General features: G+C 42.5%; 1 protein-coding gene across 4 annotated transcripts in view; it reads left to right on the top strand.

Moving 5' to 3' along the window:
* snx19a (sorting nexin 19a) overlaps positions 1-4,678 on the top strand; it is a 39,038-nt gene extending 34,360 nt beyond the window's left edge. For 2 of the 4 annotated variants that reach the window (XR_013796854.1, XM_079607046.1), the window contains exons 10-12: positions 2,867-3,051; positions 3,301-3,388; positions 3,556-4,660. Coding sequence is in view for 3 of the 4 variants with exons in the window: in XM_079607046.1 (XP_079463172.1) it covers positions 2,867-3,051; positions 3,301-3,388; positions 3,556-3,685 (403 nt within the window). In the remaining variant the exon portion in view is untranslated. Of the gene's footprint in view, positions 1-2,866; positions 3,052-3,300; positions 3,389-3,555 lie in introns of all 4 variants that reach the window. The other 2 variants (XM_079607045.1, XM_079607047.1) reach the window with 2 other exon arrangements.
* The last annotated feature ends 9,978 nt before the right edge of the window (positions 4,679-14,656 follow it).

Here is a 14,656-nt window from a genome sequence, read left to right as displayed (position 1 = left end):
CATTTCTTTTTTAGCGAGAGGAGGTTAGGATAAAGAACGCATGTGGGAATGAGAGAAAGTAATGCAGAATATCATATTTTGCAGCATGTGTGAAAGTACAGTACTTTTTCATTGTGAAATAATACTTGGACGATCATCATTTGGAGCTGTTGTCTGATATCTGACAGAGGTTATGTCACGTCTCAAAATTTATTAGGAGATATTCTGTACATCCACAAACGCAAAAGTTCATACAACCTTTAAACTGCTTTCTGTAATATTCTCATACTGTAGTTTATTAATCATATTTGCATTCAAGATAATTTTTTTTTACTGTATATTTAATTCCCGGCACCTCCCAACCTAACAAATCCTTCCCTTGCAGGTAAAAATGACCCGAAGCCTTAACATTTTACTAGTTAATTGTTTTGGTCCAGGAAGCTTATATCAGTTCATTTTGATTATATTTAATTTTTTTGAATGCAATTTTTTGGGAAATGTTTTGTTATTTTTTATTTTATTTACCTCTAAATTACTAGATGTTTACCAATCATTTTGGCACATTCTTCACACTCTTTACTTAAATACAAAATAACTCTGCAGTGCGTGTGAAGAAAACATCATGATCATGCATTGGGTGTCTCTGCTGACCTCTTATGGGAAAAAATATATGTATATAACATTGTATTTCATGACTATTATCACAAAATGGTCTTATAGCTTTAAATGGAGCAAAAGGAAATAAAGTCCCATTTGAAGTCAGTTTGCATCTTTATGCATTCAGGTACATATTTAGACATTACAAAGTATTTTTTTTTTAGCATTTGTGTTTATTTTGAGTAATTTTTTATTTTTTATTTATGATGAAGTGTCAAATTTGGCACTAATTCAAGTTAGTAAAGAGGACAGCATAAATGTGTAAAACCTTGAAGCATATTTATTTGAATATGCTAATATTTAGTCAGAATTAAAAAAAAAATACTGTTACAGTTCCAAAAATGCTGTTCTAATTTCACCATTAATTTAGAATTTTGTGGGAATGGGGGAGGGGGTTGTTCTACATTCTAAATGTGTTCAAATCTAACATCTTCATATCTGTGTGCGGTCTGCATTTTGACTCATTGATTTTATTTGAAACGGTCTAGAAAATCTCCAGTCAAACTAGCTATGTATCAACATATAACTCACTTAGTTCAATAAAGCTATATATATAACAAAAAAAAATCTCTTTATCTGTATACTTCACAGTAGTGTCTTGTTCATTGTTATCCTCATTTTTATAGCTTACCATAAGCCGTAACGGAATGAGACTGAGAAGTAGGAAATGGGCCTTCTATACGAACCATTTTTTCCTCATATTTAACTCAAAGGTTTTTTAAGGTCTTGACATTGATTAAATCCTATCTCCACTGTGCAGCATGCCTGTTTGTGTCTATGCATGCACAAGTGTGTTTGTTTGAGGCATTGAGGACGTGTTTGTATGGTAGTCTCCACAAAAAAAGTATTTTGAGGGATGTGTATCAATCAAATACAGTTAAAAATTGCAATTTCCTACAGCAACTGTTTTTGTGTGCATGTCTGTCTCAGTGTGTAGTCTACTAGAGTTAACACGCATCATGCTGGCTGCTATTTCTAGAGAGGAGGCACGCGACCCTGGAGACCGGTTTAGCTCCCCACTGTCAATCACACAGGTGACATGCGAAGCCCTCAGAGAACATGTGCACCGCATGCCAGAGAAATGGAAAAATAAACAGATATGTTCAGCCAGCTGTTAGCAGAACACTGGCCCCTCCTGACCCACCACATTTGAGCTCCTCTCATGCACGTGTGGAGTTTATTGTGTTTCCTTTTCCTGATCATAGAGTGTGCAGATCTTTTTTTTAGCAGTAAGGCTTGGTGTGCATAATAGTAGCCATCTATGAGATTTCAAAGAAAGTAACAGTGAGATAAAGATAGCGGTGATGACAGGGCCCAGCCTGAGTGACAATGAATAGTTCCAGTGCAGTTGACATTCAAGACACATCTATCACATTTTCAGACAGGAGTGTAAGTGCTGAAGTCTTTGTGAAGACTTTGACTTGAACATCATATGTCACATAATTGAGATTTTTAAATAATTTTAAAAAGTCATGGCCACACTAGGACTGGGTATCGATAAAGATTTCCTGATTAGAATGAGATTCACAAGCTCTTGATTTGGTTCAATTCCCATACATGTTAATGTATTTCAGCTATATTGTCAATTTTCCTGACATACAGAATTTTCAAGAATTTCTCTCTCTGCTAATGCTGCTATTTATACAGAGCAGTATTTCAGATTGATTCAAACCAATAACTCCTCTTTTTGAACTATTTATTAAAAGAACCAGCTTATAAGAGTCGTTGGTTTGGGGCTACACTGGTCTTGCTGTATGTTTTTGATCCACTAAAAAGAACCGGTGTCAAAAGAAAAGTGTCATTTTTGGTTGGGTGCTATATAAATTACTGTAATTTGCTTAGGGTTTAAAACAAATGTAAATAGTACGGTTAAATATGATATCACAGTACATTAATTAAAATAAATCTGAACTAAAATGTAACTTTGAAAAAAAAAAAAACAGAATTTGAAATGTTGCCTTGTCAACTAACTGAAATAAAATCTTTTTTTGAAGTACTAATATGACTAAAACTGGAATAAAAATAAAGCTAAATAGAAATATAAAAAAATGGCAAAATCACATAACACAATTGCTAAACCTTAAACAAAAATAAAAACTGAAAATAATAAATCTAATTCAAAATATAAATAAATACTATAATTACATATAAAGCATAATGATATAATGCTGGAAACACCTTATAAACCTAAGGCCCATTCTCAATTTCCTTGTCTTTCTGTCTTACCCAGGTGGCTAGATGTAGGCATAGCCCACCTGAGCAGCGCCCCATGCTGGGTGATCTACCTGCGGGTTCTCCAGGATGCAGTGTGGCCCGGGGGTGAGCTGCCTGCGGTGCCACGGCCAGAGAGAAGCCCAGAGCAGAGAGAGAAGACCAGACTCCAGTGCCTGCACTGCCTTATGAAGCTGTTCCCAGGTCAGTTCATACCACAACATTAGAGCAGCTTCTGAATGAATGAGCTGGATCGTCTTTGTTCTAATTTAGACACAGTTATCACGTTGTATCTACTATTGTAACTGGTTCATCTAAAACGTTTGAAGTTCATATGGCATGTGTTTTCATATTAATGTGGAACTCAAATTGGAGGAGAACACATTTTCATTGCAAGCAGTACATACTGACATACAAAATTGTTTTTTTTAATGCATTTTGTGTGAATTGTAGAGTTAATTACAGACATGCTTGGCTCAGGGAAATTCAGGCTAGTGTGGGAGCATGTGCTGGAATCTCTACAGGACCCCAGTATCAACAGGTATTATAATTTAAATTTACAATATCAGAGTCCTTATCTGTTACAACAACAGATAATGACCTTCCTTTTTAAGAATCTGTTGTGTATATTAACTATAACTTAAGTAGGCTGGAAGTACATGCCTATTAACAATTAAAACCTGTTTTTTCTATATGGGGTATGTGCAGGCACTTGGTTTACTGTATTTTTGACCTGCTGCTGGAGTTCCTTGTTCCAGAATTTTCCGAGGAGACGTTCCAGAGGTCTTTACTTCAGAGTCTCCCTGGGGATGTAGAGAGAACACCTTCATCCTCATAAGGACACTATGTTTCTTTTCTTCCATCTTTCTGAATGCTGAGGACATTTGGATATGTTTTTATCAGTCTGGCTTATCAGTTTGGCAGGTTTTGTGACAGCTGCTTTTGTCTCACAATGTTCATCTCACTCACTAACTCGCAGTACATTTCAGATGGGTTTGGCATAGTAGTTCAACATAATATTAATTTAAGATGTTTGCCCCATTTTGAACCTAAACCTACTCATGTTGCTGTGGTGCTTGAATATCGTGTGTATTTTTAATTGGTTTATTCAAACTAAATCTAAAGCCACCTTCATTTCACATCATAGTCCTGGCAGGCACTCAGATGGACTCTTGAATTGAGTTTTTAATTGAAATGTAACCTTTTATTTATTTATACAGTATGTAAAGAGGGAAAGGAAACTTACAGTATATTTTAGTTTGCTAGTTAGTTAGTTACTTACTTTCAGGGTTCGCACAGATACTGTAAAATCAAATTCCAGGACTTTCAAGGACTTTAAGCACTACTTTTTTGGTTTCCAAGGACTACAATCAGAGATCGCACTTATCAAACAATATCTTTAGTATTTTTTAAACTCAAATTACAGATATAAGGTATCCAAAATACAACTTACAATGTATTTAATAATATATATTAAATACAAAGTTTATAATGGCTAGTATTGTTCAATAAATAATATTTTATTTTATAATGTTGGCGTACTTTGTATGTTTTTTTCGGGGGAAAAAAATGAAATGTCATATATATTGTATTTAAAGAAGTCAAGCAACTTTAAGTAACTTTTCATAAATATGGCTGTTTTCAATGGTTTTCCAGGACTTTGACAAAAAGTCAAATTCAAGTACTTCAAGCACCTTGTACGAACCCAGTTGTATTTCATTATAAAAAATGTTTAACGTGTTATGTATATATTATCTTGTAAAATGAATGACTTTTACAACATTATAAAATACACGAAAGAAAAAGTAAATGCATCTTCTTATGTTCTGTTTTTAATCTTTTACGTTCTTTCTCTGAGCCTTTTCTACTGTCTGAACCTTTTCCTAATCAATGCGTACTGTGTACTGCAGTACTCACATTGCATCTTTGTAGAGCATAATCGTTTTATTTATATTATAGCAGATACACAGCAGCACACATTTTCAAGGATTTCCTGTCTGAGAAACACACAATTCAAATTAGCATTTGTCAAATGTAAGATCTTTCATTGCTGGGAATAGACCTGTTTTTAAATTATTTAACTTGTAGTTGCTGCTCTGTGCGGTTTGTAGACAAAACATGAACAGGGGTCAGTCAAAAATTCCTTCTTGGCAAACTGGTTGTTTAGATATGATTGTCCTCCCTGTGACTCTTTGAAATGAACAAACAGCGGATGTACAGTGTTGAAAACAGCGGATGTTAGAGTGTATATAAACATTTTATACTGAGTAATATTAATTAATTACATGTACTAGGGTTAGGATTAGGTTTGGTTCAGGATTAGTTGCATGCAATTAGGGACTGTTCGTTATTTATTTAAGGGGCCACCGGAGGAGTTTTGAGATCTATAATCAAAAAAGGCTTGACCCTCCCATCGCCAGCAAAAAATTTTTCTATGACCCTCCAAAATGATTGTGAAAAAAGGGATGACCCTCCCCGATCATTTATTGATTACTTCTGTACTGGTTTGCGCTTGGCAAAGATGTTCAGATATCTTTATGCCTAGACCTACACCAAACGTTCATTAAAAGACTCCTGCACACCCGCCTTTTTCAAACTGGCGCAGCGCTGACTCGCGGTAGAAAATGCATGATTTGATTTGTTAAACATGAGGATTATCCGTATGGCATGGCCGCTCACTCTAACGTTAAACTAGATAATTGTTCGCTGTTCTTAGGCGCATAAGTGTGTGTGCGGAGTGTGGAGCGCGCACTGCATGACATGGAGGCGCCGATGCGATTTGCATTTTCCTATCAGCAGTGGAAACAACTTAAAATACTATTTTTCTGGCCATACAGAAAATAATAATGCATCAGTCGCAATAATTTTATTTGTGTAAACTCACAATAACAAGAAAACGTTTTGCTTTTGTAAAATAAAATAAAACAATCAGGGCGCGCTTTAATGGTCTCCGTGAACTGTAGCGCGTCAAAAAAAGAAAGAAGCAGAAACATATCGTAGGATATAGCATACTAGCCTCAAATATATGAGAAAAATATCTATATAAAGCTTGATATGTCCACTTTTAAACGAAAAAAAATCTAATCGAAAGCAAATATCATCTGATTATGTAATCCGTATGCATTTCTCTTAGGCGCACTTTACAGCAGATATGTATGGAGACATGTTTGCAGCGGACACTGATTTAAAAAAATAGTTTATTAATAAACAATTAAAATGCATCGTTATTTTTAAAGACATTATTATCATTAGCCAGCCTGCTTTTGCGGCAAGATTACATGCGCTTGAGCGCAGAATGGGCTATATCCCTCCATGCAGTATTTAAGCAGAAATTAACGTGCGACGTAGTCAAATATTTAGTAGGCTATATGGCAACTATACATTTACTATATTTGACATTATTTAATTAGTAATAAGTATCCAGCTCTTTACATTACATTTGTTGAATTAACAATTATAATGAACTAATAAATTAATAGAACAAAGATTAAATTAAGATGCTAACTATAATTCTATTTAACATGACTTGTTCCACCACGCAAATGACTGTTTTTAAGGTGACAATCTGTTACACATTTGAAGATTTACTGTATCTTGAAGATTGTTGTATTGTGTTATCTTCTGTTATAAAGATTGACATTTCGTTAATTAAAAAAATAAGCACATAATGTTGTTCAAATGTTCTGTTAGATGGTCTGTGTTGACTACTTTTTTAATTTTGTATAATAATATATCTAATTAAGATATATTAACAAAAAAATCGTAGGCTATATAGGCTATATAAAACACTGCAACACGCATCACTGCAGATGAGCCAACGTGCAAACTATTTGAAGAATTGAAGATAGGATTTAAATCCGTTTTGCAAAAACGCATTTATGCGACCACACCAGATGTAAATGGAATCGTTTTGATAAATCAGATAGCTATCCGATCTGAGAAAACGCATGCAAGTGGCCAGGTGTAAACAGCCCCTATGTAGCACGCGTTATTTGTGTTTGTTTTCAGACATAACAGTTGTTTTATAGCCTACTTGTGCGATATCACAATTGTAATACTCGGATTTGCGGGTCTTTAGGAATTCGTGCTTACCGAGTATTATGCGTGGGTTCTTGGCTATTTTCTGGATCTGTCGTGGTCACTGGATAGAGGAGTCAGAACAAATCTTCTGTGCTCAGAACTCAGTGTTTATTTCAACATTTACTCTACATCGATCGTTCCACAAGATTACATCGTGCACTTCTCCATTTACATCCTCTCTCTTCCTCTCTCCTCCCCTTCTCACGTTTTTCTTTTTCTTACACTCGCGATATCTCGCGTACCATCTAACTTTATTTAAAGCTTCCCATTTCAATTCTTACATAATTTTTGATCGTGGATGATTTAATGTCTCCACGATCTGCTTTTGAAGAAATATGGTAGTGCTACAGCGCACATTCCATCAACTGCAGTTCTGGCGCCTCAGTCCCTGTAAACTCGACGTAGGCTACACATATCACATGCAGCGGTAGAGTTACACTCACAGGACACTGCTTGTGATTCGCAATCACAAAAGTTGATTATTTGCTCGAGCTTTAAAGCTTTGCCGGGTAAGCATTTCATTGGCGTTCTGTTCTGACATGATTCACTATTTCTGAGCGCGCGCGCACTGTCAAACAAACAGCGCCAAACTGGACTTGATATTTCGCGTCTGATTTTTGTTGGGTCAGACCCATCTGCTAGCTATGGGGGGACCGAGACTGAGAGAGCTACATGGAAAAATATGCACAAAACTAGCCACTTTGAAAGTTTGTTGTTTTCATGAATACAAAAGTTGGGTGACCCTCCCCCTAGACTAAAAAAAGTTGGATGACCCTCCCCTCAACAAAGAATAAAAAGGCATGACCCTCCCCTATTTTCCTCCGGTGGCCCATTCCATAAATACCGAGCGGTCCCTTATGCACAATTTATAATAATTACCATAGAAACTACATGTAACGTGTAACAAGGACACTGTAAATAAAGTGTTACCAATTTTTTTTCTATACACTGCCGTTCAAAAGTTTGAGGTCGGTATGATTTTTTTTGAATAATGGAATCGTAATTGTAAATAAAACGTCTCGGTTACGTATGGTAACCCTCGTTCCCCGAGGAGGGAACGGGGACGTGAGTCAGAAGTGATTCTGACGAATGGGGAAACTTAACGAGCCAATGCACATTGGCATGCGATAATCGCATCCTTGTTTTTCCACCGAGGAGCCGGACCTGTGACTCGGCTGTACAGCGGAAGCTCAGCAACTGTGGCGAGGGGACTCATGTCTCCGTTCTGTGTACGTCTGATCTCCAAAACGTCTGACTGCCGCAGGGGTGGTGGAGGAGCTCACAGGGTTAGCCATTTCTGGGGAACACTACTGGAGCAATGGACGCACGTATCCGGCTCATGGGGGCGGGAGTGGCATTGCAAGCCGACACTAAGAACGGGTCCCTCGCGCTACTGGCCACGGAGGCTATAGGATCTAGCGTGTTAGATGTCGCCCAGCCCGCAGTTCTACATATATCTGTCAGCGAGGTGCCTTGAGGCGGATTCAGTCTCCTCGCTCCCATTATGAGAGGTGTTGATGTAGTGGCTTAAAAAAATGCTGATTCTATTTTGTGTGAGGATGGAGCTCACCTGCCACCAGTTTAAGTAAATATATTTTGGAGTTTTTGCCTTTTATTATGATAAGAAAATATGGAATCAAGAAAAGTCCACGAGCCAGGACTTGAACTTGTGTCACCTAAAAATTATCAGCTCTTGATGTCAGTGCACTGACCACTAGGCTGTGGGGGCCTATTAATTATAAGCACTTTGATAGATATTAGAAGATCCTACTTGTGTAAGAAATACTGGGGGAACAGAATCCGACGGCAAAATAACAGCTATCAGAATCCGTTCCCCCACTCCCATTATGAGAGGTGTTGATGTAGCGGCTTAAAAAATGCTGATTCTATTTTGTGTGAGAATGGAGCTAACCTGGCACCAGTTTAAAGAAATATATTTTGGAGTTTTTGCCTTTTATTATGATAAGAAAATATGGAATCAAGAAAAGTCCACGTGCCGGGACTTGAACTTGTGTCACCTAAAAATCATCAGCTCTTGATGTCAGAGTACTGCCCATTAGGCTTTGGGGGCCTATTAATTAACAGCTTTTTGATAGATATTAGAAGATCCTCATTGTGTAAGAAATACAGGGGGAACAGAATCCAACGGCTAAAAAAAAAGGCTTCGATCCAACCCATCTTCCAGGAAAGAAAGCACGAAGAAAGGTCTTCCCGGTGGAAAGAACACCATTCAACGAACAGGTTCCACTTCAGAGCATAGAGGCACCTTGTTGAGGGGGCTCTAGCAGAAGTGATGGTGTCTACCACCACCTTGGGTAGATCACCTAGAACCTCCACGTCCCTTCCAAGGACCAGACATGGAGTTTCCAGAGGTCTCTAAGAAAGCATGTCCTTCCTCAGAGGAATGGGCGGAGGAGGTGCTGTCGCGAGGAGCATGAGTTCTGGGAACAAGGTCCGGTTGGGCCAATACGGCACAACTAACAAGACCTGCTCCTCGTCCTCTTGGCAATTGGCAATGGGTCGAGTCCGGAGAGGCAAACAGATCTATCTGAGTGGCTCCGAAGAAGTTCCATATCAGCTGGGCCACCTGGGGATGGCGACGCCACTCTCCCGGAAGCGTAGGCTGTCGTGAGAGCTCGTCGGCTGCACGATTGAGCACACCAGGGATGTGAATGGCACAAAACGACCTCAGATGCTTCTGACTCCATAGGAGATGGCGGGCAAGTTGCAACATGCGGCGGGAGTGTAGACCACCTTGACGGTTGATGTACACAACGGTCGCAGTTGTGTCCATACAGACCAGTACGTGCTTGCCATGTAGCGGCCCTTTGAGGCAGCGCAGCGCAAGGCGTACCGTGAACATCTTCAGGCAATTGGTGTGCCAATGCACCAGGCGAACCACGGACTGAAGGTTTGGAGGCAGTACGGGGTGCGCCCCCCGGTACGTGCCGCTCTTCCACACCCATCTCGGCACTCGACCGTGAAGCCAGTGCTGAAGCGGCCTCATATGAAGCAATCCAAGCAGCGTACTGCGGCTACGGATGCCATTTGCCCCAGGAGCCTCTGAAAAAGTTTCAGTGGGACCGCTGTCCTGCTCTTGATTTTACTCAAGCAGTTCAACAGTGACCGGATGCACTCCTCTGCGAGTCGTGCTGTCTGGTTGACCGAGTCCAATCCATACTGAGATAAGAGATCCTCTGTGTAGGGGAGAGTTTGCTCTTGTCCCAGTTGACCGAAGGCCCAACAGGCTGAGGTGACGGAGCACCATGTTCCTGTGTTCGCACACCTGATCTCGAGACTGATCAGCCAGTCGTTGAGAGTACGAACACCGCGTTCTCGTAGTGGAACAACGGCTGCCTCCGCGACTTTCGTAAAGACACGGGGCGACAGGGACAGCCCGAAGGGCAGGACTTTGTACTGATATGCCTGTCCCTTGAACGCAAACCGGAGGAACGGTCTGTGTCGAGGAAGAATCGAGACATGAAAGAAAGCGTCCTTCAGGTCGATCACTGCAAACCAATCTTGGGGACAGATGCATTAGAAAATGCGTTTCTGCATGAGCATCTTGAATGGGAGCTTGTGCAGGGCCCAATTCAAGGTTCGCAGGTCCAAGATTGGCTGTAACCCACCGCCTTTCTTGGGTACAATGAAGTATGGGCTGTAGAACCCTGTCTTCATATCGGCTGGAGGAACCGGTTTGATCGCGTCCTTCGCCAGTAGGACACCGATCTCTGCCCGCAAGACACTTGAACTTGGGAAGGCGCCGGGCGAACTGAATCGCATAGTAGTAGCCTTTATTGTCACTTAGTCACAAGTACCAGCGAAATTAGCCATCAACCTGTCCATGCACAAACATACATACAATATGACAATGGGGTAGACAAGACAGGAAGACAGAGGATTGAGGAAAATAATACAGCATGACATGAGGATAGGTGAGGGAAAAAAAGGCAACTCCCAGACTATGCTCCTGTGAGGAGTACAGTCTGGGAACAGGAAAAAACACCTCAGCAACATTAGCACATAATCAGTACTACGACATGAATCCACAAGACTTGCAACAGGGGAGGGGAGTGGGGGATGGAGGTCACCCAGCACAGGCAAGCAGCCATCCGGTCCTGCAGCCATTTTCGGCACTGGTCACAGACCCGCCCGCCAGGCTGGGGGGTACAAAGCGGTGAAGGCGAGGGATGTGGGGTGGGTGGGTGATTGCATATCTGTATATATATGTAAGAGTTTGTAAATGTGTAGGCCTGGAGATTCGCTCCGCCTGGCATCCAAATCTCGGTGCCTCTGTCCGCAGGATGTTATAGCGTTAGCACAGCAAGTTGCCATGGAGACAACTTTGATTAGGTCCCAAACAGAGTCAACAATCAGCAGGAGTCTGTGAGAAATGGGGGAAGGAACGCAAGAGCGGCTCACTGCAGTGCTCTTCCGGGGGAGTTGTTGTTCCAACAGCGGCCTTGGCCGAGGCCAGTGCTGGTTGAGGGGGGCCGAAAGCAGATAAGATTGGGATTATTTGGTCTTGGGGCGAGTAGCCGCATTCCTTTGCACGACTACTCTCTTAGTCCATTCTGGTCCATCAGCTTTTGCAAAGCCGTGAGCTTCTCCATGATGTTATCCATACTTCGGGTCACCTCCCTGTTGTTATCCATAATGCGGTTGATAGTCCCAGCCTGAGTGCTGACCGCTCTGCCCACTGCTTCAATCATGCCGGGCAGCATTGTGGGGCTTTGGACAGCTGTCACCGTCTTCTTAATTTCTTGATAAACCAGGGCAATGCCTAATCCAGTCAGCAAAAGACCTGTTATCATGGTTCCGAATAGATAGATATCTTCAATGTCCTCCACGGAAAGAGCCGCCAGACACACGACCCGCCACCTCTCCCACGCGTCCATCGTGTAGCCAGCTGCGAACGTTCCGGCAGGGCAGTCAGGTTCCCCCGAACCCAAGCTTCACGTCGAGAAGATGGTGTCAATTGCGTTGAGAGACCAGTTGATCAAATCCATGTAACTGTACATTAGTTTGGAGAGCAGTGCGGAGAGAGTCTCTCAAAGTTAAGACATAAGACTAGACGAGAGGAGCGAAGCAGGGAAGGTAAGGGGGAGGAGAGGGAGAGAAAATTTGACCGCCTTCGTTGAGAGCCAGAAGAGCCGAGTCTGATGGTATGGATGAGCTAGCGAGACGGGCTGGGAAGCGCTAGCCAGGTTCCCAGACACCGTGCAAGTGGGACCAACGGGACCACATACCTGTGGGGTGGGGCAGCGAGGTGGAACACAGGGACTCGGCTCGGGAGGCACTGAGGCGGCCCGAAGTGGAGTCTGAGTGTGTTGTACTACACTTACCTGGTTCCAGGGTGGGGCAGAGGGTGCGTGGGAAGGCTTTGTGGCGTCCCGAGCCGCACACTGCTGCCCACTGGCAATGGAAGAGGGGAAAAGGAGTGGCAAGGCATGCAAGCATCGCTCACTGCAATCCGCGCCCTCTTGTGACCCAGAGAAGCTGCTCTTACTGACAATTTGGGTACAGCTGACAGACGCCAGCAGAGGAACAGAATTTGAATAAACAAAAAGATTATCCGCCCGGTCCTCCACCAGATGACTCTGGGTCGCCTGTCTCAGGGCTGCTGTCTTCCTCCGAAAGCTTGACGTCACAGTAGAGCTGGCTGTGACAGTTTTTTTTTTTTTTTGCAGGGGACTGACATCTTTGGCAACAAACAGACTAAGAGGAAGCCCACTAGTGACTCTGGAGCACATCGGGGCAAGCTCTTGGTTACCTCAGCCTGCTTATGAACTGTGGAGAACCACTGGGCACAGTCTCCAACAGTGTCGCCGAAAAAGGCCATCTCTTGAGATGAGAGCATCGAGAAAGTGAACTTTGTCTTGCACCTCAGCAAGGTTTAGCCCTGGGTCGCTTCTGAACCACAGCGTGGACATCGTTTGACCAAGGGCCAGCGCTGTGATTTAAACCACGGTTAGTCACTATGCGCAGCTCAACCTCGACTCAGAACTACCCTGGTGCATTGCTTGTTTTGGCCTTACACAGAGTTGTAGGGTGGTCATCATATGCAGGGAAGAGGCAGTCTGTAATTAGCAAAGCTCCCCCACCACCAAGGGTAATGAGAGAGGAAAAACTTTTTCTGCAGATATGCTTCCATACTGCCAAAGTTTTTCACACACACCCGGGCAGGCACGGGGGCGAGGTAAGGCAATTACGCGTCGCACTGCCTCCCCAGAGTAGCCCGGGAAAGTGTGGCTGTCAAGTCTGAATCTGATTCAACATGAGCACACACACCATTACAGTGGGAACTCAGCATCATCTTCATTTCCAGACCGTAACAGCCCTCTCTCCAATGCAACGATCAACATCTGATCCTCCACTGGAGCCCCGAATGAAATGCTTGGTCCCTCATTAGAAGGACCAGTAATCCCATCCGAAAGCAGCCAGGCATGCGAGACAGTGAACGTGTCCATCAAACTCGACCGCACACGGCACTCTGAGCACTCAAGCCCTCATGAGAAAGGCAAGACGAACAACGTGCCGACGTGGTCATGCTCTAATGAGAGATCATAAACCACCCACGAACACAGTCTTGGCATGTTTGCGATGCGCTAGAGGAGTGAGGGGCCCGAGGAGGTGGTCTCGTCGGGGAACGCTCACTGTAATCCTCAGATCACCAATGCTATTAGCCAAAGTAGCCCTTTTCTGGTGGCCACCAGAAGAGGAACTAGATCGGGGAATAGGCAAAGGGACTCCACCTCGTTTGAGGCACTGGAGTCTCGATCGCGCATCTAGAGCAACAAATGACGCACGCTGGGTTACCGTGACAACTCGCCGGCAGTTCGACGGCACACGGCATGCTGAGCGGCTAAAGCCTTTACGAGAAAGGGAAGACGAACAACGTGCCAACGTGGTCATGTTCTCATGAGAGAACATGAACCACCCACGAACGCAGTCTCAACACGCTTAAGCCCAGGCATGTGAAACAGTGATCGTGGCCGTCAAATGAGGATAGGAAACGACCGCATCCAGAAACACACGGTTTGAATGACGTCTTGAAAAAGATGCAGTGTCAAACCATGTATGCTCTTTCAGGAAACTGTGCTTCTGGTGCTGAAGCACCCAGGGATGACCATGGCTACACAGATAGTGCAAGTCTGATGTGAGCACTCACATTCTCATTAAAGGCGCAACATTCTGAGCTGTGAAAACAGCTGTTTTGAAGAGGCATTCTCATGAAGAAGCAGACTCGTCTTTCGTAGTTAAAACACTCTCAGATAAGAATGCAGAGCAGGAACAGACAAGGATGCGAGGCACCTGCTGCTTATTATATGCTTGCACCGCGATGCGCAGCAGCTGGTGCAATTATCGCATGCCAATGTGCATTGGCTCGTTAATTTTCACTCGAAGAAGATAGGCTCTCGCAAGCGATCCCCATTCGTCAGAATCACTTCTGACTCACGTTGTAGTGATCTGACGAAGGAGAACTATTAATCAGCAAGGATGAAATGACATAGACATTTACAATGTTACAAAATATTTCTATTTCAAATTAATGCTCTTCTTGTCATATTTCTAAAAAACAAATAAAAATGAGCATCTCTGTTTCCACAAAAATATTGAACAGCATAATCATTTGGACCATTGATAATGGAAAGAAATGTTTCTTGATCACCAAATCAGCTTATTTGAATGATTCCTGAAGGATCATGTGACAATTCAGCTTTGCCAT

This window comes from Phoxinus phoxinus (assembly GCF_949152265.1).
Source record: "Phoxinus phoxinus genome assembly, chromosome: 3".
NCBI lineage: Eukaryota > Metazoa > Chordata > Actinopteri > Cypriniformes > Leuciscidae > Phoxinus > Phoxinus phoxinus.
The sequence above is the reverse complement of the archived record's forward strand: the minus strand, read 5'-3'. Positions and strand labels throughout refer to the sequence as shown.